This window comes from Pleurodeles waltl, chromosome 11, assembly GCF_031143425.1.
Source record: "Pleurodeles waltl isolate 20211129_DDA chromosome 11, aPleWal1.hap1.20221129, whole genome shotgun sequence".
Taxonomy (NCBI): Eukaryota; Metazoa; Chordata; class Amphibia; order Caudata; family Salamandridae; genus Pleurodeles; species Pleurodeles waltl.
In genome coordinates, this window is record NC_090450.1 from 71,079,190 (window position 1) to 71,103,310 (window position 24,121).

The following is a 24,121-nucleotide window of genomic DNA, read 5'->3' on the forward strand; positions in this document are numbered from 1 at the left end:
GCAGCATCCGACGGTGCTGGCACGTCATAAGATCGCTGAAGGGGGTGGCAGGAGAAGAGCTTCCCCTGCTGTCCCTGGCAAGGGGTGTGGGTGGGTGGCCCACAGAGGTTCCTTAGCGCTCCCACCTTGGGCCAGGTGCAGAACGAGCTGGTCTCGCCCTCGGCACAGCAGCGCTGCAGCCAAGGACAAGACCAGCTCGTCCACAACAACAAAGGGGTTAAGGCATCCAATAATGTTATGGCAGAGTGAATCAAGATTTTTATTTAAATCTGGATAGTCATGTATTTTACCTCGGATTTGGTCAGAAATGTGAATGTCTAAAAACCTCCAGGTGCTATCGGGTATCAGTAGATGTGTTTCTTTTAAGAGGATCATATTCAGTGCTTGTTTTCTGTTGCACTGTAATACAGCCCATCTTTTATTTTTATTACTTAAGCCATTGACAGTTTAAGAAATTGCTTTGAAAGTCACAATGTAGTCTTGTACCCGTTGTTGTACCAACTTTCTCTGTGTATTCCCTCCATGCCCAACCGAGCTGTATCATTTAAATGACTGATTTACAGATGAACTATCAGTGTGGAAAAATTATTGTACAAATCCACATTTTCTGTTTAAAACTGCTCATTGTTGCTAGACAGTTGTTGTAGGTAGAAAATGAGCATTGTGGGTCAAATTCCTGATATATTTCCACCCTGGTGCAGTAGTAGATTTCCCCTAGCTAGATAAATAAGGAATCTTACTACACCATATCACCTCTACAGACCTTAAAACATCTACTTACCAACTCACTATGGGAGACAGATTTTACCAGGGCAAGCCATTTTTAGGGCTTACTGGCCCCTTCTGGTGACCGAGCTTGCACTGGCAAAGAACAGGTGTTATGTTCATTCAGAAAGTGGATGAGGAATAAAGATGCCTATAAATCTTGTTTTTACTTTATCACACTTGCTGTGCACTCAGGATTTGTCAGCTCTTGTCTTTTTGCAAGTTGCTGCTTAAGGTATCCTGGAGATAGATGTTTATTTTTCTTTCTCGGATTCCAAATGAGAAGATTTTGTAAAGTGAACTGTCTGATAATCGTTGTGAAACGATCCGTAGAATGTCAGCACTGCACGACATTTAAATAGCTTGCAAATGACCAGTACAAATATTTCAAAATATACCGGCAGTCAGAAAAGCAAATTTTTTTGGAATTCAAAGTGTGATGACTACTAAGATTTTAATTGGATAAAACCAAAGAACACTTTACATGGTGATGTGCAAATGATAAATATTTGCAGGAATCCAATTCTCAAACATTGTTGTTAGTTCGCCATTTAGTTTTACCAGTAGAATGCATGTAAGTGGGAATGTTATGATCTTTTTGTAGGAAAATGCCACTGTTGGCATGGTCACCTCCCACTTTTTGCCTAGTGTTGATGCCAGCTTTGATTGGAAGTGTGCTGGGACCCTGCTAACCAGGCCCCAGCACCAGTGTTCTTTCCCTAAAACTATACCTTTGTTCCCACAATCGGCACAGCCCTGGCACGCAGTTAAGTCCCTTGTAAAAGGTACCCCTGGTACCAAGGGCCCTGTGGCCAGGGAAGGTCCCTAAGGGCTGCAGCATGTATTATGCCACCCTCAGGGACCCCTCACTCAGTACATGCACATTGCTTTGCAGCTTGTGTGCTGGTGTGGAGAAAAGACAAAGTCGAAATGGCACTCCCCTCTGGGTGCCAGGCCCACTACCCACTGCCTGTGGCATCGGTAAGTCACCCCTCTAGCAGGCCTAACAGCCCTAAGGCAGGGTGCGCTATATACTACAGGTGAGGGCATAGCTGCATGAGAACTATGCCCCTACAGTGTCTAAGCGAGTTCTTAGACATTGTAAGTGCAGGGGAGCCTTACTAAGTATATGGTCTGGGAGTTTGTCATTATTAACTCCACAGCACAATAATGGCTACACTGAATACTGGCAAGTTTGGTATCAAACTTCTCATCACAATAAACCCACACTGATTCCAGTGTGGGATTTATTGAAAAATGCATACAGAGGGCATCTTAGAGATGCCCCCTGTATGTTAGCCCAACTGCTAGTGTAAGGCTGGCTGGTCTATGCTAGCGTGCCACTTCTAGACGAGTTTCTGACCACATACGGTAAGTACATTTGTGCACTCTGTGGTCATAAACAAAGCCTGTCCTGGGTGGAGGTGCTTCACACCTTCCCCTGCAGGAACTGCAACACCTGGCAGTGAGCCTCAAAGGCTCAAGCCTGGTGTTATTATGCCCCATGGCACTCCAGCTAGTGGAGATGCCTGGCAACGTGTCCACCCTAGGCTGACCTCTCTACACACCCACAACAACTCCTGCAGAGGGAATCCTGAGGACCCCCCTGACTGCCAGGGACAAAGATATCCGTCGCCTGGAGAAGCACTGCACCCACAGCCCCCAGGCCTGAGAGAAACCGACCACCGGTGCAGCAATGACCAGCAGGCAGCCCTCACCCCTTGCCCAGTCTGTGGCTTGCCCGAGACGCCCCCCTGTGCCCTGCCTGCAGCGCCTAAGTGACTCCTGGGTCCCTCCATAGAGTTCTATTGAGAACCAGACGCCCTATTTGCACACTACACCTGGCCGCCCCCATGCCACTGAGGGTGTGATTTTTGTGCCTACTTGGGGGGGCCCCCCAGTACTCCTCCAAACCCCTTTGGTCTGCCCTCTGACAACGCAGGTACTTACCTGCAAGCATACCGGAACCGGAGAACCCCCCCCTGTCTCCATAGGGGCCCACGTTATTTTCAGTGCCCGTTTGACCTCTGCACCTAACCGGCACTGTGTTGCTGGTGCTTGGTGTTTGGGGTTATCTTGAACCCCCAACGTGGGCAACCTAAGCCCCGGAGATTGAACCCGTAAGTTTGTTACTTACCTCCAAAACTGTACTTTACTTACCTCCCCCAGGAACTGTCGAAAAATGTTCTGTATATACTTTTAAAATAGCTTTTTGCCATTTTAAATAAAATGGTGTACATTGTTGATTCCATTCAAAGTTCTAAGTATTACTGTGTAAAGTACTTTTCATTTAAGGTACTTACCTGCTAAATGAATCTTTAAATAAATTAACAAAGGACTATTTTTCTATATAAAAACCTATTGGCCTGGAGTTAAGTCATTGAGTGTGTGTTTTCACTTATTGCTTGTGTGTGTACAACAAATGCTTAACACTACCTTCTGATAAGCCTAACTGCTCGACCACACTACCACGAATAGAGCATTATTATTACTTTTGTCAAGCCTCTTGGGGCACCCCTGGACTATGTGCACACTATATCTCATTTTGATATAGTATATCCAAAGCCAGCTTCCTACACTTTTCATGAGAAAAATGTGCTGACTGGAAATGACAGTGAGCCACCACACCATGCTTGAGAAATATATTTACAAAAAGTGAGAGTTTTTAAACATGAACTGAGAAACATTCTCACCTCCACCCTGATATGCTGTTAGTGAACTAAGAGGACATTCAGGGGTCATGTGTACCCTGTATGTGGGTACATAACGTGTTTTTTTTTTTTTGTTGTGTGCAGCAAACCTACTGAAATCACATTTATGAAGGTGCCCTCATATGTGGTGATGAAGGAAAATGTGGTTCAGTGAAATAACATATTTGCCATGATTCCCATAATTTGAGACTAGTTTATGGGTTAAGAGCATTAAAGTTAGATCAAGTGGATTATTCAAGTCACTAGACCTGAAGGTCTGGTTACACTTTTTTTTGTTTCTTTTTTTTTTTTTTTTTTTTTTTTCAAGACCTGCCCTACTATAGTTCTGTGTGAACTTTGCAAAAGGCAGACACAGTCTTTATTCTCACATGTGACTTTACACATGAGGACATTGAAATCTAATCTCTTGTATATGATGTGTGTGGGTGTTCTTTTTTACAATTTTTTTTTTTTTGCATGTGATAATTGTCTCAACCTTCTGACCACCAGTGAGCTACTCCCTGCCTTATTGACTGTGCTATCCAGTAGCTACGGGGGCTTTGGAGGCGCTTTGTTCAGTTTTGAACCAAGTACCCATCAACCTTTATGGAGTACAAACCGGGTTACGTTTGAGTGTGCTAGGTGCTCTCTAAAACTACAAGGGCCTGGGGAAAAGCCCTTAACACCCCCCTCTTGGGCACCAAAAGGTCATCTCCTAAAATAAGGTTGCTTTGAAAAAAAATTTTTTTTTTATTATTTCTGGATAAATCATTATCTATAACTGTTTAAAATTAATTTGAAATATATTTTCTTAACACATTTTTGTTTTGAATGCAAATGTGTAATTGTTTTTATACACATCTTTTCACTGCTCCAGGTATGCAACAAAGGGAAGCTTGAACAAAGCAATAGATGATTTTGAATCTGCTTTAGAGACCTGCCCAACCCATAGGAATGCGAGAAAATACCTCTGCCAAACTCTTGTGGAAAGAGGAGGACAGTAAGTATGTTTTCTGTTTTTCTAGGCTGAGAATTTACAGGTCAACACAGGGTCATACCTTTGCTGGCCCCATACCACAGAATCCCCTAAATATTGTTGCTATTTCTTCTAACTGTGGCTACCAAGAAATGAAGCAGGAAAAAACAATTAATGCTGATTTACATCATTTGCAGAAGGGAATGAATGCACACACGGGTTGAAGCCAGTATGGAAGGCTGGATGTTGGGGAGTGAGATACTAAAAGTCACTAGTAAATATACTGGATTACGTTAGACAACATTGCCGGGGTTGCATTCCTTTAGGAAGTGATCCAGTAAGAAAGTTGAGTCACAGGATTAACTAAAAGACCAGTCGCAAATTGTACACTGGCATTTCGTCACAAGTATTTCAATTTGCAAATTGACCTACGTGGTAATGGATTGTATCTCAAATTCTGCAGCCACAGAACGAGCTGCCGTATGAATATTACTGTGGCAGGTCGTTATTTGAAACCCTTTGTGATTGGCTTCAAACAGTGCTTTGGTGGTGTCCAGGGAACAGTATACCACCTTTCTGCATTACAAAACAGCAAACATTTTAAGGCAAAAAATGATCCTTAAAAGCGCAGGTGCTGCTATTTAAAAAAAAAAAAAAAAAGTACACACCACTTTCATACGCTGTCCTAATTTCAGTTCAGTATGGGTTTAATACATAATAAGTCATTTTGCCTGTTAGTTTAGGAATCACAAAGTTGGCAGTTGCATGATGGCTTGTACCTCTGACCATAGGTCTCCGATATATTTCTGATTCTGGGCCCTGCATCAAACCAAGTAGAAACCAACAGAAAGGAGTATGAGACCAAATATGTCTGAACAAAGCACACAATCTTTGTTGAGAAGTGGCCCTACAAGATAGGATTAGAGGTGCTGGTGGCTCGAAAAATATTTCAAGACAGATTGACAGACGTTTACCACAAAAGGGAAAGCAGACATTATCCAAATTCTAAAACTGAAAAAATAATGTAGATGAGCCAAGGCAAAACAAAGTGATCAATGGAAATGCTTTGGCCAAGGGTTGTCCACAGCTACATACTGCATTGAATCATTTTATTTTGTCACGTGGATAAGAAGCAGTGCAGCTGAACTAGTATGCCCTGCTCCTTATGGAAAGCAGCATAAGCACTCTAGGTGGTTTTCAACCTTGGACTTTCTCTGTGTCTGTTATGCCTTATACCACCTTTCCCCACATCCCAAATGCATGCATGCATGTGTTTATTTATATATATATATATATATATATATATATATATATATATATATATATATATATATATATATATATATATATATATATATATATATATATATATATATATATATATATATATATATATATGTACACACACACACACACACCTTCCTTCCTACCTACATGCAGTTAAACACACCAATATAATCAAATACAAGTGGTCTTATAAGTATCATAAACACCTGCCCCGTCTACATTTCCCATCTCGCTTAATTGTTGTTCCTATGTATTTTAACTGTATGCATACGACTTTGTGTTCAGTTATCCATCCATTCTTCCAGCTGTTGATACATTCTCTTTAAACATCCACTCAGAAATCCACACAGTACCCCCACAAGAAACACTAAGCTGTAGGCTAGACCTAACACTTTGACAGTGCTTCTAAGCTGTGTGACCCCAGTTCTTTAAATGATCTCTAGGCACAATCCTACATATTACATAAAAGAATGTAGAGATTGATGTCTGCTGAGTTGTATGTCAGAATACGGAAGACAAACATATTGTGATAAAGAAGTATTGTGGTCAGTAGATCAAGAACTAAAGTATTCTGAAGGTAAGTATCTATAATTAAGTATAGATTTACTGTATTTAACTCCACATCATCATACCTTGTAGATGTACATTGTAAAGGTACTTATGCTTGCTGTTAATTCAGTAAACCTCTACTTGCCTGTTTCCATACTCTACCTTGTTTTTTTTAACCTACTTGAGACAACAAAAACCCATGTCCTGTTCTTCTAAGTTTGAAGAGGAGTGTTTGTTGGCTAGTACTGGTATAGCCTCCATACCTCAGTATTGTTTAATTAGCCTCCACACCTTGATTTAGGTGTCCTTTTGTGAACTACAGTTCTGTTTGCTAAGATAGTTGTTGTATCTACAGGCCATATTTTCCTATGCAAAATTAATGGGAGAGTTTAAGGAATAATTGTTGCTGGCCTGTGACTTAAAGAGTACATTTTATGCATGTCCTTACAATATTTTAACCCCTTAACTACTGCTTCGTTTGTGCTTAAGGTGACATACATTTTTCCCCACATAAGATGTCAGCACCAAATCTGTTTCCAACATTCTTGGGATTCTAAAAAGTACCCAGGGTGTGTGGATTCCCCTGAAGGGGAAAGAGAAAATGGGTAAAATATAGCTAAAGTTTTTTGGGGGAAAAATAGGAAAGAAGTGGTCTGGATAAAGGTGTCTGTCCCCCCTCCCCCCCCCCCAACACCATACCACCAAAAATACATAACTGAGTGGCTTGCTTTGCTTAAGTCACCTTCTTCCCAGCTTTCAGGAACATGCAGAGCCGAATAAAAAACCTTTTTTTTTTTTTTTTTTTTTTTTTTTGTGTGTTTTAAACCAAAGTTTTGCCATTTTTCAAAGAGGTAGCCAATGTTCCCTATTTTTGTGTGCTCTCAACCTTCTTCCAGTTTGTGGTGTAAACCGATGTGAAACCCTTGGGTGGTCCAGAAAAATGATAGATTTCTGCAAAGTTGACAATGTCTGAATTCAGCAAGTGGTTATATGTCTAAACCCATCAAGGTTTATCCAAATAAACCAACTGTTGAAATAAAGAAACTCTGAAACTGAGTAATAAAAACAGCCATTTGTGACAACTCTTCCATCTGTAACTTTTTGTCACAATGGCCGATTTACAAAAGCAATATAACTTTACATCCACTAGCCCCTTCTGGGACTTGTAGGTTTGTAAGAAACCAGGGTATCCAGAGCCAACAACTAAGCTGAACCGTACAGTGGTTCTCATTATGTACAGAGTGTAGACCAATTTATATGGTGAAATATGTAGAGTGAAAAATGTGTATCTTGTGCCGTTACTGGCACAAGATATGGATTTTAGGAGCAGGGGTATTTGTACATATCTGAATTTGTGGGTGTATGATTTAGAGGATATTTCTCAAAATGTCTTCTTTCTTACTCTTGGAAGGCTCAAATCCAGCAAAATCCAATTGGTAATAGCAAAGTTTTACTATTCAGTGCTTCCACATGTGTGCCTATAAAATGGTAACTGACTTGTGTGAGTAGCCCTAGTGCCTGAGACCGGAAACAGCCCAAAACACAACATGGGCACATCCCTTTTTTCCACCGAAAACTGACTTTTTTTTTTTCCTTGCAAAGTGGGTAGCTGTGGCGTTTAGTCCCCATCTCAGCCGTAACCTATAGAAACCTAGCAAACCTGCACATTTATTAAAACGACTCCTGGAGTGATCAAGGATGGGGTGATGCATGGCTCTCATCAGTTTTTTTTTTTTTTTTCTTTCTTTTTTTTGGTTCCCTGTTTTTGTTCTTTTTTTAACCCCGAATCTCCTGCAAACCTCAAACTTTGGGGGGGAAAAAACGTTTTCCTCACATTTCTGTGATAGAAAGTTTAGGAATCTGTGGGGAGCCACAAACCTTCTTCTACCAGACATTCCTCATAGTCTCCTGATCAAAATGGTACCTCACTTGTGCGAGTAGGCCCAATGCCCACGACAGGAACAGCCCAAAATACAACATGAATACATCACATTTTACCCCTGAAAATCATCCTTTAAAAAAAAAAAAAAAAACCTAGCAAACATGTATATTTTTGAAAAATAAACACCTGGGCAATCCAGGATAATGTGCCTTGCATGGTTCTCACTAGGTAATTCCATACAGAAGCCCTTGCAAATGTCAAACTTTGGTAAGAAAACAGTACACTATTTACTTACATTTCTGTGACAAAACGTCCTGGAATCTGCGAGGAACCACGTATTCCCAGCCATTCAGAGTTCCCACTTGCCCCTGATAAGAACAGCACCCCACTTATGTGGGTGGGCCACGAGATCACAACACGAAAAGGCCCTAAAGTGCTAGATAAGGCGTACTGTGTTGCACATCAAGCAAAACTACAAATTACAAACATTTTGGAAAACTAGACAACAAGGGGATTCTAAGGTGGTGTGGCTCCCATGAGGTTTTATTAACCACCATGTACTACAAACCTCAACCTATGACTCAAATCACACATTTTACTTGCATTGCTGTGATAAAAACTACCGGAATATGCAGGAATCCGCATAAATCCTACCACCCAGCGTTACCACACTTGTGCTGATGAAAACGCTGCACGGATCAAACCAAGGCCAAGGAGTCCCTCGCAAGGGCTCCCATTGACCATGGTTTGATCCGTTCTTGTTGGAGGCACTAGTCCCAGCCACACAAGTGGCACAGCTTTTTTATTGACATCCGCACTAAAGGGTTGAAAGGAAATGACGAGATGTTAAGGACTAATGAATAGGACAATTTCATTTCTTCTGGAGTATTTTTTTTTTCTTCTGCGCTTGTACATGTATGCACAATATAGAATCACTATTCGTCAATTAATCGGGCATATATTTGTTTGTAAATATTCAGATGTTGTGCTGGAGGAATCCATTTACACAGTGTGAGAGCTCAAATAAATGTGTATTTGTCCTTGATAATTTTTGGTTCCTGCATATGGCCTTACTTTGGTGACTGCTAGAGAGGTTTACACACTTGCTAATTTACCACCATGCCCTCACCTCAATTGTTTGGTTGCCTCGTTGCTGCACATTGGGTACATTTATCAATGTCTCCAAGTTTGGGAAGAATAATAGTCTTTAACAAAGGAATGCATAAAAGTAAATTGAACCAAGTTGTGAATGTTTTTTCTAGCCGTCTGCCCTTTTTGTGAAATGCAGGTTAGAGGAAGAAGACAAACTGTTAAACGCTGAGAGTTACTACAAGAAGGCATTGACAATAGACGAGACCTTCCAAGAAGCGGAAGATGCATTACTGAAGCTACGCCAACACATGCAGGTGATTCTTCACTTTCTCCTATTAGTTGTAAAGTAATATTAGTCTAAATTTTATATAAATGTGTGTTTCTCTATATTGATACATTTGTGTTTGATTTACATGTTCACTATGTTTGTGTGTTAGATTAAGCTTATTCTCTAGTTGTAGGTTTTTTGTAAAGCTGAGCTTTCTTGCTGTAAATGTCTTAACAAAGCTCTCAAACCATAAAAGGCGGTGGCTCAGTTTGTAAAGCAAAATATATTAGACCTAAATGCAGTGTAGCTTACCATTTCCCATGGAATTCTTTCAGCACAGCCACCTGTATTTGCACCAGGCTAACAGAGGGGCAGAACACAGCAAGTGTATTTCATATCTTACATATTGTACCAGTTCACCCACAAAGAGTCTAGATGACTGAATGACATGTGGAGTGTGTAATGTGAGAAGGCTGATGAAAAATAAGTTCTCAGTATGTTTTCGAACCCATGAATCTAAGATATGTTTGTCTATGTAAAACATAATGTTGTGCTACATTTTGTACTTCTTTGCTATTCTTCTTTAGAGAAATAAAATGTCCGGTACAACGTTCTGATCTATTACCGGTCTCTTAGCCCCTCCCCCCTACAGCTTTGGTTAGCCAAGTCAATCCTTCCCCTCACTCACATTTTTATTTAACTTGTGTACTAGTAAATCCTGTGGTCCTCGGTGTTATGAGCTAAAAATTAGAGGATAAAACTTCTGATGATTTTGGACAACAATATTAGATGCTAAATGAAGGTGAATACCATTTTTAATATCCGTGTGTGTATATATTGTCGATCTTCGGCATTGGCAAACCTATCAGGAATACAGCTTATCTTGTTGTACTGTCGTTCGTGAATTAAAAAGGACTTTGTTGTAGCAGTCTTGGCCAAATAGCTTTCACATTACATGGTGTAAATTTCTGCAGTACTTCTCATGGCCATCAAAGGGAATACACCTAATGCACACTCATCTTGATCAGTTTTGGCCAGGGGAGTCCATTGTTTGGATGTGTTATCCACATATATTTGTTAACAAAAGTGCACTGTACACAGCTATTCAACTTGTAACCTCATGTGTACCTTTCTTGGAAGAATATCTGTCATGCCTTTCCAAGTTAGTTATGGTGGCCGGTGTGGTCCGTCTTTTGGGGAAAATCCAAGGGGGAAGTGAAAGAACTTTGATTAAGGTAGTCTGCTGATGTCAAAGCCTTGTTGTTTAGTCAGTTGCTGTGTCAGGTCCCACATTCTTACATACCACTGTACAGAATTCTGTTCCTGTCCTATTTTAAGTTAGGAACAGAATTACCGATATTGCAGATACCAGCAAACCTCACCGGCTACCTTAGTAGTGGCCAGTCTATTTATTATTATGTAGTATACGAGCCAAAACTTATTTTACATTTCTGTATGATCTCCTGTAATGTACCTTGGCAATAACAAACGTTTTGTTGAATTGCTGAGGTGTTCATTGCCTGTATATCACTGGTTTAGTTTCCCCTTTTCATAATGACTGCTGCTGTAGTGGTGTTGTGATCTCTCCACATAGGCAATTCATATCTAGAACAGGATTAATTGCCATTCTAACCTAGAACAGGGTAAATTGCTGTTTGTGTTACTGCATTGTGTCTACTTTCCTGTAATACTGATGATATATTTTTCTTGTGTATATTTTATTTGAACTGGGCTGTTGCCGCTGTGGCCGTGCTGCTGCTCATCACGACCTGGACCCTATACCTATATTTTATTTCACCATGAACCACATATTGGATGGTACCGTGGTCTGTTAAACTGGTTTGTATCTTAATTCCACTTTCACTAACCAATGCATTTGAAACTGGGATGTATCACCCATTTCATTGAATGTATGAACTAATATCTTCTTTGTACTTTCGTCCGACACTTATTCTCTTTAACTCTCGCCTTTATACTGTTATTGTGCACTTGCTTACATAATCATTTGTGTTCACCTACTGCATTGAACCTTCTTTCATAATGTTTGGAACACGGCTTACAATGCAATTGGTTGTGCTTTATTTTACTGGATCTTGAACTGCAATACAACCCATTCTGATTTGTTTTGCCTTTTTCTCTAATTCTGTGGCACAACTTTCCATTATTGATTTTGGAACCGGATAAACTGTGATTATATTTGGGTTTGGGGTTGGGTGGCTTGGGGCTTGGATATTATCACGTGTAATTTTGCTGTTGCTTAATAATCATATGGTTGTGATCTCTGGGTTTTTAAAAGAAATCTCTGGAGTCAAAAGAGAAACTATCTGAGAAGGAGCAACCAAAAGAAAGGAAAATAGAAACAAGTGCTGAGAAATTGCGTAAGCTCTTAAAGGAAGAAAAGAGGTAAATCCTGTTTTATTGTTTTAGTAAAAACTCCAAATGGTGAATAATCAAGAACAAAGGTATGTTCAGATGCTTATTTACTAGTGAAATGAATTTGTAGTTACCACTTCAGGAATCCTAAAGAAATACCACTAGCATGTTGTAATAGATGAAAATATATTTGCTAGGAGGCCACCACCACTTGCATTTCTACTGATTTCGGTGAAATCCCAAAGTTTAAAGTAGCACCTATAATGTGTGCTTAAAATAAGTACGTTTTCAGGCTTGAGATCAGCAGACAACTATCTTGTTAAAAACAAATATCTAAAATGAGAGTATTACCTCTAGATAAACAATCAATCTTTTTTTCCATACATTTACTTCTCAAATTTCCCATTGTTATTTCAGTGTTAGTGCCTTTAGTATCTTTTTGATTTTGGATATTCAGCATCATGACATCCTGCGTCATTGCGATTTGATGTTGAGTACATCGAGGTACACAATTTAAGTCTCATAGTGAAGCTATCCTAAAGGATCCAACTATCCTAGCTATCCTAAAGGAGCGCTGCCATTACTCGAGAGTACTGATGATTACCACAGGAGGAAGTTTTGTTCCTGAAACCACAAATAACCACTTCAAGATTATGTTCAAGACAAAAAGTAGCAACAACTACCCTTTTTGATCAAAACCTCATGACTGCAAATAAAGTTAAAACTAGAGGCGGAGAGCCATTTGACATATAATTCCCCGGCATAGAAAACAGTATCTGTTAGAACCCAACAACACACTGAGAACTTACCAGTCCCGATTGAGCTTGGCTCTGGCCTTGTACATATTTGTTCATAGAAAAAGTCTGATACTAGAAAATGTTGATATGATATCCCCAAAAAATGAGTGCATGCCCAGAAAAAAACTCTCCAGATTTGTTTTCAATGATGTTTGTTGGAAGACATTAACAGTTATGGGTATATGGGGGGAGGGCTCCAGGAAGGGACTTTGTTTCAAGGCCATCAGGGATCTTTGTCAAATACGTAATCTGGATTCATTGTTTTTTGGTAATTCCTAGTGTCAATTAAATCTTTTTAGGTTAAAGAAAAAAAGAAAAAGGTCTACCTCGTCATCTTCCACATCAAGTGAATCCTCCTCTAATGAATCGTTTTCCTCTAGCTCAACCCACTCCTCCTCCTCTTCTGGTCACAGAAAACAGAAAAAGCGAAGGAGAAAGCAGTCTGAATCCTCCAGTCATTCAAAGAAGACCTCTTCTAAAGTTTCTTCCCATGGCAAGGACAATCTAAAAGAGGAGTGGTATCCACCTCCTGCTAACACCTCTGCTTCTTTTCTAGATAGAAAGCAGGAGATGGAAAAAATATTACAGAAGCGTGATAGAATAGATTGTCAAAAAATACAAGGAAAAGAGAAAGAGAGGTACCGTTCTGTGTCTTCATCCTCAGCTGAAATCTTGGAAGCCTCTGGAGGTAGGTCTGAAGATTCAAGAGATTCTTATTGCAGTTCTAAATCTCAAACCAGCAGCAGGAAAGCTGAGAGTCAGTCGAGAAGGGATAGATCTTTGTCCAGTAGAAGGGACTCCACAGGCTCATCTCACCAAAGGTCAGACGAGAAAAATAAAGCTCACTACTCTGGCAAACATGATAAGGAAGTGTCAGAAAGAAAAGACGCACACAGAAAGTCAGAATCCCGACAGGAAATGCGTTTTACCTCTGGGAACTCTGACTACACCTGCAAAGGTGCTGAAAGAAATAGAAATAGCCAACAGGCTGCTTCAGTTGACTCCTGGAGAGCTGATAAGCATGGTAGGGATCGTTTGAATTCGAATGAAGAAAAAAGCAGAGGGCATCGGGACAGTCATGGGAGTTTTAGGGAAAGAATAAAGAGTAGAGAAGTTGAAGAGCGAACCGTACCCATTGAAAAAATTGATTCTGCTGGTACAGTAAGCAAGAAATTGCCACCAGATTTACTAAACATATTTAGTCAGATTGCTGAATTTCAAAAAGAAAAAGGGAGTAAATCTAAAGACAAATAAGCTACTAGATTGCAAAAAAAAAAAATCTTTGCAACATAAAATATAGTGAAATGTTTATTTTACCTTTGTGGCCTTCTGTGAGATGTAACCTTCACAAGTGAAACTTTGTCAAATTATTTTTGAACATGCCTAGAATTTTCAGAGAGACGTTCGAATCAACCAAATGGGAAATCTGAAAAGATTAGAATAGCTGCCTGGTTTCTTTTGAGAAATGGGCATCAGTTGCATTGCCTATTGTGTAGGCTTCAAATAAAATAATTCATCACATTGTTGAAACATTGCCACGAATCTAAGTGCATTTTATTTAGTAGCATTTACGTGTTTTACAAATTTATGACCGTGAATTTCCCATAAGGCACATCTGCCCAGTACCACATTAGGCACTCGGTTCTGTGACGCGGTTCATTTTAATTAAACTGTTCTGTTTGGTTTTGTCAAAACTCCATGACGTGATGGGATGATGGGTTTGGCAGAAGGGAGCAGGGTTGCTGTTTGCTGTGACCAAATTTTAATTGTAGTTAATGGGCCTTAATAGTTAAGTCATCATCCTTGCCCAAAAGGAATCTTGTTTGGAAGTCTGAATCCTCTTTACTCGGACGGATTACTAAATGGCCTGTCTGAGAGGTTGGCTTCTAAGTAATGGAACACTTGTAACTTCTCCAAATCTAGTAGAACACTGAGACGGTATCGCGGAAATGGGGGGCGATGCAGGAAGACGGTGAAAAAGGAATACCACATGCTATTACAAGAAGCGCAGTTATTGTTTCAGTTCAAAGTGCACATCTCTCGCCAAATGTATTGTGGAGTTTGTACTCCTAGCCACCACTTTTGGACCCCTCATGTCATGTACCCCACATTTGTTTTAGGGCTCACCTCTTTCCTAACCGTTTTTTTAATGTTACCATGGTTTGGACCCTCTCACTTGAGTGGATGTTATGCTGTCTGATAGTAGAGCATCTGTATTCTTTTGCCACCATCTTTCGTCCTAGATTTATACTGTTTTTTTAAGTTAATATTTACCTAGCTTGTTCTTACCACAGTTGTTTCCATAAACAAGAAAATTCCACCTTCATCGTTAAAGGTTAATTAAATTTCAGCAAAGTTTTAAGCAAAAAAAACCATAATATTTCACTTTAAACTCCTATTTGAGGGTGCCTACCTTGTGTACATCTTTCCAGGCTTGTTTTTTGCTCGTAATTTTGCAAGTGTTACAAGTTCTATTCCTTGCAGTCCTGTTGTAACTTTAATTTGACTCATGAAGTGCTGCTGGAATGCCATTAATGCAATGATGAGGCGATAAAAAAAATAGCACTCTACTGCCAGATCTTACTACATCAAGGAAGGCTGCACATGTGAAATACATGCGGCATCAGGCTTGATAATATGAGTAAATATGAAATTATCAGGATTTTTCTTTGCCTTTCCAATCTGTTTTGATTGCTTGGTGAGAATCGAACTGTCTAGATAATTTTGAATTTCATATTTTATTTTATTTGTCAACAAAGGTTTTTTCCTATTCACGCAATGATGTTTTCAATTGTGAAACTAATAAAGTTTGAGTTAACCTTATTCTGGCCTCCAAAATGTTAATGTTTCAGTAGTAAGTGATAGAATTTTGCACTTTATATGAATGTCTTTTTGTCTCCCCATGAATACTTGTTAAACATTTGTCACGCTTGTCTTTTCTTCCGTACAGACCTTTTTATGGAGGACCATTTTGGAACACACTTAGTAGAAAAAAAACCTTGATATATAAAACTGTCTGAGTTTTAACGTTTTATTCTACTGACTGCTGTTGATGTGGCATAATTATTAAAATGTTTGGAAAACGTTGTTCCGACTGTTTGTTTCTGTATATGTTATAACTAGGTTAGACAAAACACAAGCTATGAATAGTAACATGCTGGTCACAGAGCAGTCGTATTAGCATTGGAAACCTTCACCTCTTGATTTTATAAACCATAACCAATGGATCCATTTTCTTCAATGAAAGGGTGCAGTTTTGCTATTGTTTTCTGAATTGCGTATGTGACTGGTCATTTAGCCATCTTAAAACTCATTCTTGCATGGACCCATGCATAGGCAGGTAAAAACACCAGAAAATGAAAAAGCACTTCAGATATAAAGTGAGTATTTTATTTTTATTTTATTTTATTTGGAAAAACAAAAGGTCTTGGCTAATGCTAGACCTAACCATGGAAGTTGATGTTGGTGAATGGGTCTCTTGGCCGCAGGTGCTGTTTCACAGCACGTAATAGGTAGTGGGTCGAGTAATGTCTAGCAGTATACCCTCTGACAGTTTTAGATTGAGTTAGAGTTGGTAGGCACGGTATCCTGTCTGATAGACTGATGATCTGCCCCACCCTATTTAGAGTCCAACTGACCACCATGTTTATGACACCGTGCCACAGGTGGCTTCGCTGTCTGAAACATTAAAGCGGTGACCTGGCTGAGTTGGGTCCATTGGGGTAAGTAAATCAGATAGTCCTCCCTATTTCGAGAAGACGTCTGATGTGTACCTGGCATTCCCAAACAGATAAAATTGGTGGGCTCTATTATTTCGTGTGTTTTAAAAACAAACTTTGAGTTTGTTTTTACGAATCAAAAAAGTTTGGCAAGTTGCTGCCTCAAACACGGCCGAGGCTCACCAAACTTTCGGTTTTTTCAGAGAAGCTGAAGGGCTCCTTTAAAGGAACAAAGATTCCTCCAGGGCTGGCGGAGATTTCTTACTATATCAGCTAGGATGATTGAAGAAATATCTGTCACCCTGAATGGCTGCAGGATGCTCGCATATGTATAAGTCAGATTCTCTACTTCTTTTTCAGAAATTAAATTCTTCCAGTAGGGTGTAAGACAGAATGCTGTATTTGAAATGAGCTTCACAATGTTAGATGTGTTGAATTTGACATTGTGCTGAATCTTCGACGTTTTGCACCAAAAGGTAGACTTGATAATTTGAGCCTCTGAGGCTGTGTAGCTGTGGGTCACTTTGTTGCATTTTCTTGCTCTTGCGTTGTATGTTGGGACTTGGTTATATTTTTAGAGTTGGAAACTTCAATAAGATCAGATATCTCAGACCTAATTTGAGGGTGCTTGCAAAACACAAAAGATACCGTTAGTTTATTAACTACTTGCATGCATGTGCATGTGTTAAACTGAGTGAGAGCACGTACTACCTTTTAGTAAGTCAGGGCCCTGGTTCTCCGAATACAGCTGGAACCTTGACTCAGCCTGCAGAAAAAGCTCAAAGCAGGTTAAAACTGGAAATCCTGCCCTAAGATTGCATCCGGGTCAGATACAATTTCAAAAGTCCCAACTTTTCAGAAAGTTGGACATCTCTTTTGACCACTCCAACAGTCCCGTACCTCTCTGCAGCCCATCCCTGAGGACCAGGCCAATGATAGAAATGGGGGATGGGCTTCTAAAGCAATCTCTTCAGCTAATCTAATGTCCTATTTTCCTAGCCTGCTAGTTCTTCTTCAAACAGCTGCTGTTCTTAACCTCCCAGTGGAATTTCCTGATCCTTTTTTAATGGCTTTCAGGCTTGGAGATTAAAGAGTAGCCGAGATTTTCCTCAGTCATTCCTCAGGTGACGAATTCATCTTCAGCAGTCTCTTCTGCCCCTCTTAAGGATTGCACAACATTCTATTTACTACAGTATTGGAACTTTCATAGATTCACATGCTTGAATACTTCCCCGTCGTCGAGATGGGAGTCCCCGGTGGAATATAAAACTAGGCCTGAAGATGTATACACACAATACATGAAGTAGGCCTCAATACAATAACCCATCCTAGTTGTTTTGTAAAATAGACCCAAACTTAAACCAATCAGATTGCCTCACCCCTTTAGAACCTCCTGTGAGGAGCTGCCTGCCCTCAGATTTTCCACTGTATGTTGTGCTGAGGAGTCTCCTTTGATCTCTGCTCAAAATTTTCTGTCAGAAGACCTGTTTCAACAGCTTTTGGATATTTCTATCTACTTGGGTGATTCAAACTGGCTGCCGTGTTAGAGCCACCAAAGAAAGGCCTTTTCAGATCCTGTGCCTCATGCTTGAGAAAGAGATTATATGTGGAGGATCCACTTGAGGAGTGTATTTACTGCTTGTACCCCAACCACACGACTAAGGACTGCAAAATCTGCAGGAAGTTTTCTACCAAGACCCTGAAGGACAGGGAGGGTTGTCTTCTTTTGTGGCTGCAAAGAGGTAAGACTGGGCAATATGCCTCTGACGAGGACAGTGCCTCTTCTTCTATTTCTGCCCCTAAATCACTTCTTAAAAGAAAACAAGAAAGTTCTGAGGGGATGAGCCACCTAGGAAAAAGACATCAAAGCATGGCTCTCCACAGAAGAAAAGACTGGGTACAGAAGTCCTCAAAAAAGTAAAGAAAACGGCTTCAGAGCCTGCCACTCCTCCTCCTAAATTTAAGAAGCCAAGCTCTGCACCATCTACTATGACATAGTCGACGATACCCTCGTCGACGACCGTTTTGTCGGTGACGCCAGTGGTGGTAACCATTTCTACGTCGACGGCAGCTGCTGCAGGATCTTCATCGACGACAGTATCATCCTTGTCGATGGTGTGCCCTATCTCGTCAACACTTCTCTCGCCGATGACACACCTTTCGGCCATGCCCTGTCGACGATGCTCTCATCGACGACCCCTCCATCGATGATTTCGTCTGACTCTCTCGTCAATGGTCCAACCGGTGTCGGCGACAATGTTTCGCCCCCCTCGACGCAAGTGGTTTTTTGCCTTCAACACCAGGGTTGCTTCCAATGAAAAGGCAAAGACCATCTACTCTACTTCTGGGTCAACCTGCGTAACATACTCCGCTTAAAAAGCTCTCTATAGCTCGCTTAATACCTTCTGTTACATCCCCGAGCAAAGTTTCAAGACTTGACATCTAGGTTTTTAGATGATGAGGATGAAGGCTCAGATCAAGATACAATTTTTGGATTAGGGAGAAGTCCTTTGCAGCTGCACGTGAAATGCCAGGAGTACTCGGATGACAATTCGTATTCTTGCCAACAGTACTAACCCAGTTCCACAACAGCAGGGAACGATATCTCTGACCTTCGGTCTGGTGTCCGAACTCCAGGCTATGTTGGCGGACTACAGAGAACGCTTCTACCTTCAACCGAGGAAAGATCCCACACCAGCAGTTTCTGCTCCAGCTACTCCGGCACCTCTACCAGCTTTTCCTACGACGCCACAAGTTCCTCTTCAGGCTCCGCAGAGTCCTCCGGTCCAGGCCTCTTCTGATGAAGCGGCAGATGAAGGAGAGGTTCTATCTGACCAGGACGAATGGGATGAGTATGTGCTCCCGGCACCCCCTTTTCCAAGCCACTGGCAGTCGAATCTCCTCCTGAGGATATTGGCTCTTTCCATAACCTCTTAAAGAAAGCTGCAATGAGGTTTGAGCTGCAATTGCCATCTACGCAGCAGGACTATTTTCTGTACGATTTTAAAGAGCCGCACAGAAAATCTGTTAGGGCTATCCCAGTCATTGCCCATGTCTGGAGTCAAGGGCTAAAAATGATGTAAAACCTTGCGACAGTACCGGCGGTGTTACCAAAGCTGGACAAAAAGTATAAGGCAACAGAAGATGCTCCTGCGTGCCTAGTGGGTCACCCTAAACCAGACTCTGTGGTTTCCCAGGCTGCCCAGAGAAGTTACAAGAACCCTTCAGCGCCTTTACCAGCCCCTCCTAATAAGGGTGGAAGGCACCTGGACAATATCGGGAAGAGGTTCTCTTCTATGTCAGCAATTGTGGTCCGTGCAGCAAATTCATTGGCACTACTGGGCAGATACGACAGGCAGCTGTGGTCTGACATCTCCCACTCTGTAGTGGACCTTTCGGGTTACCAACAAGTCGGACTCAAAAAAGATAATTGCGGAGGGTCAGCAAACATCTGCAGAAGTGATTGACTGCGCCGTGGACATTGCGGCCATGGGATGTAGGCTTCTGGCTGGTTCAGTCGTCTTAAGGCGCCGGGGATGGCTCAAAGCTACTGATTTCAGGCCGGATGTCCAAACAAAGATCCTGGATCTCCCATATGATGGCCAAGACCTGTTCGGCAAGCATGTCGACTACGCCCTTCAGGCGATCGTCTGATACTGCTAGGTCGTTGGGATCCCTACAGTACAAGCGTACTCCCTTTCGAGGACCCAGGGTTAGAGACCACTCCTCTTTTTTTGAGTTGGCTACCAGTCCTTTCGCTATCCACCCTACTCTTCCCAGGATCAGTCATCCAGACCCCAGTACCATCAAAGGCAGCCTCCGGCGGCAGCATACAGCAGACCACCTCCTAGAGGAAGATCGGGAAGACAGTCCAAGGATGCCTCACGCAGGCAATGACAGCCTCCAGGGGCTAGCTACCCCTCCCTCCTTGTCTCGTCACCTACGTCGCTGGAATCAGATCATAAGCGACAAGTGGGTTCTGGACATCATAACTCATGGCCATCTACTAGAATTCACTTTCAAGCCTCCCGAAACTCCACCTTCCTGGGAGCGCCAACATCATCTGCATCGTCTCCTCCTAGAGATAGCGAGCATGTTGTCCAAAGGGGCAATAGAGATGGTACCCTCTTCGCAGCGGTGAAGAGGATTTTACTCTCTATTCTTCCTCATCAGAAAGAAGTCCTATCTGTGGAGACCCATCCTGGATCTGAGGCAGCTCAGCAAATATCTAAAAGAACAGTCCTTTTGAATGGTAACTTTGAAGGACGTAGTACAGCTTCTCAACAGAGGCGACTTCATGGCTTCCCTAGATCTTCAGGATGCGTATTTCCACGTTCCCATTCACCTCAAGCACAGGAAATTTCTGAGATTCATGGTAGCCGGCAAACACTTTCAGTTCAGAGTGCTACCCTTCTGGCTCAAATCCGTCCCCCGGATTTCACAAAGTGCTTAGCCCCAGTGGCTGCATATCTGAGACGTCTCAAGCACCAGATATTCCCATATCTGAACGATTGGTTACTAAATGCTCCGAATATCTCTGTTCTACGTCACTCCCTCAAGACCATGTTACCTCTTTTCCAACAACTAGGTCTCACTCTCAACAGGGACAAGTCACAGCTCCAACCTACTAGGTTGGATGGGTGCTATATTGGACACAACTCTTACAAAAGCCTTTCCTGCAGAAGAACCCCAACTCAAGCTTTTGGCCTTGGCAAAATCATTTCGGAGGTTCAAATCATTACTGGGGATAATGTCCTCCTGTATCAACCTAGTTCCACGCTGTCGTCTTTGAATGCACCCTCAACAGGAAGAGCTCGACAAACAGTGGAAGCAAGCGCAAGGGTCCTTCCGGGACATCATTCACGTAACGCCAAGGATGGTCCACTCCCTCCAGTGGTGGTCAACGCCTGCAACCATTTCAGTTGGTCTGGAATTCCTGAATCAAATCCCTCTGTTCAACATCCCGATGGATGCTTCAATGGAGGGATGGGGAGCATGTCTCCAAGATCTGCAAGTCAGTGGCAGATGGCCCAATTCTCATGCAACGCTGCACATCAACATCCTCGAACTTCAGAACTGTGTACCTTGCAATACAAGCTTTTCTACTGGGAATCCGAGGTTCGTCGGGGCTACTACCACCATGCACTACATAAACAAGCAAGGCGGAACTTGGTCTCTCTCACTTTCCACAGAAGCTCAGCTCCTCTGGACCTGGTGCATTCAGAATTCAGTGCACATACAGGCGGTACATCTCCCGGGAGTCAGGAACACCACAGCAGACTCTCTAATCAGGCTAATCACATCTTCACAAGAGTGGGAACTGAACCAAACAACGCTGGATGCAGTCTTCCAGAGGTGGGGGACACCGAACCTGGACCTCTTCACGATGCCTCAGAACGGGAAATGTCTGTTTTATGCAAATCCGAGCCCAGCCAGATAATTCTAATTGCTCCAGCTTGGCCACGTCAACTGTGGTACACAGAACTTTTGTTGCTATCCTCGTGTCCTCCCATCAAGTTACCACCCATTCCGGACCTGCTCACCATCAGCCAGGGCCAAGTGAGGCATCCGGATCCCAAGCATCTCCAGTTATGTGCATAGCTCCTGAGTTCAATGAATTCGGCCATCTAAACATTCCTATGGACTGTCAAACAGTTTTAGCTAAAGCTCGTGCAGATAGCACCAATAAGACATATACATTAAAATGGAAGCAGTTGTAGTTATGGTGTTCTGCGAATGGTGTTCATCCGCTTACATCTACATCTCCAGAACAGGTTTTACCGTACCTTCTCCAACTGGCGAAGTCTGGTCTCGCCCATGCTTCCATTAAGGTCCACTTAGCTGCTATCTCCAGGTATAGACGACCATCCAAAGGACCGTCTCTCTGGTCTCATCGGCTGATAAAGCAGTTTATGAAGGGCTTATTCCGATCCTTTTCTTCAGCCAAACGACCTCCTCCATCTTGGCAACTGAATACAGTCCTAACTCAGTTGATGAAGGAGCCATTCGAACCTATTCATAAATCAGACATTAAGTATCTTACCTGGAAGGTAGCGCTCCTCTTAGCGTTGACATCAGCTCGCAGAGTAAGCAAGATTAAAGCCTTTACCATCCAGGAGCCTTTCTTGAGGTTTACAGATGACAGTCATCCTACGGACAAACCCGAACTTCATCCCAAAGGTGCCAACTGATTTCCACATGAATGAGCCAGTGGTCCTAAAGACTTTCTTTCCATGGCCCCAGACTGGGGCAGAAAGATCGCTGCATTGTTTGGACGTCAAGCGATGCCTTAAATTTTATTTGCAGCGCACATCCTCAATCAGAAGATCCAGTCAGCTGTTTGTGGCATTTAGTGTGCCCAGGAGAGGGCTTCCTGTTTCTAAACAAACCATCTCCAGATGGATTTCTAGTGCCATAGCCTTTTGCCACCAAAAATCTGGTCAACCGCTGGACAGTAAAGTTCGTTCACATTCTACACGTGCAGTGTCCACTTCTTGTGCACTCTTCTCAGCAGTGTCCCTTCCAGACATCTGTTGTGCAGCCACGTGGAGGACAACGCACGCCTTCACGAAGCACTACTGCCTGGATGCTGAATCGCTCCATGATGCCGCGGTGGGTCAAGCAGTTCTTAGACATTTGTTCAGATAAGGGGAGCTGTTTGTTTCCCCCCCCTCATCCGCTTCAGATTTAATCACATTTTCTGGTTGTTATTTACTTACCTTTCTTACATATTTATATATTTGTGTTTACAGCATTTGTATTGCTATGCATGTAACTGTCTGACATTATTTATAATGATTGACATAGACAGTATTTCTTGGTACAGAAAATGTTACTTACTGCTTGCTATTCTATTCAAGCATGTGAATCTATGAAAGTTCCAATACTAGTGTGAGAAATAAGTTACTTACCTGTAACTGTAGTTATTGGACACTTTCATAGATTCACATGCAGCCCACCCGCCTCCCCAGGAAGCTCACCTTCTCTTTTTTCAGTGTGCTGGGTTTTTTCAGCACTTGTGCTCGGAAAATCTGAGGGAAGGCAGGTCCTCACACGAGGTTCTAAAGGGGTGAGGCAATCTGATTGGTTTGAGTTTGGGTCTATTTTACAAAACGACTAGGATGGGTTATTGTTTTGAGGCCTACTTCATGTATTATGTGCATACATCTTCAGGCCTAGTTTTATATTCCACTGGGGACTCCCATCTTGACGACGGGGAAATATTCAAGCATGTGAATCTATGAAAGTGTCCAATACTGGAGAACTACAGTAACAGGTAAGTAACTTATTTCTTCAAAGGGATGAACAATCTTCTTTTACAGTTCTGGTCTACATAAACAGACCTACAAGTATAATTTGAATTGCTATGCCATACCTTGATTTTGGTGACATTGATTCAGCCTGTAAGCACAGAGTCTACAGCATTTGCATTAAAAGGCATTTTGATGGTTCCACTGGCCATGCACCCCTGTCAAGTGCCAACCTTCCTGATTTACTGTAATGCATTTTGGCAAATTCACTGCATCCTGCAAGCCCTTGAGATTGTCTATTCATCCTTTGTGTGCCAACACTGGAGGTTTTCTTACATGCTTTCCCTACTTTCTTTTATTTCTTAGCTGCAGTGTGATAGTGTCATTAACAGATAAGAGAGCGTTACACTGGAAGTAGGTGGGCGATCTCTTTCATTATCTACAGTCTATGCCCTTACGGAAGGTGTGTTGGG

General features: G+C 41.9%; 1 protein-coding gene across 1 annotated transcript in view; it reads left to right on the plus strand.

Moving 5' to 3' along the window:
• The window catches only part of TTC14 (tetratricopeptide repeat domain 14), a 70,283-nt gene extending 54,517 nt beyond the window's left edge, over positions 1-15,766 (plus strand). The window contains exons 9-12 of the mRNA XM_069213091.1: positions 4,333-4,455; positions 9,438-9,555; positions 11,806-11,912; positions 12,979-15,766. Coding sequence (XP_069069192.1) covers positions 4,333-4,455; positions 9,438-9,555; positions 11,806-11,912; positions 12,979-13,933 — 1,303 coding nt within the window. The 3' untranslated portion in view covers positions 13,934-15,766. The remainder of the gene's footprint in view (positions 1-4,332; positions 4,456-9,437; positions 9,556-11,805; positions 11,913-12,978) is intronic.
• Positions 15,767-24,121: the final 8,355 nt, after the last annotated feature.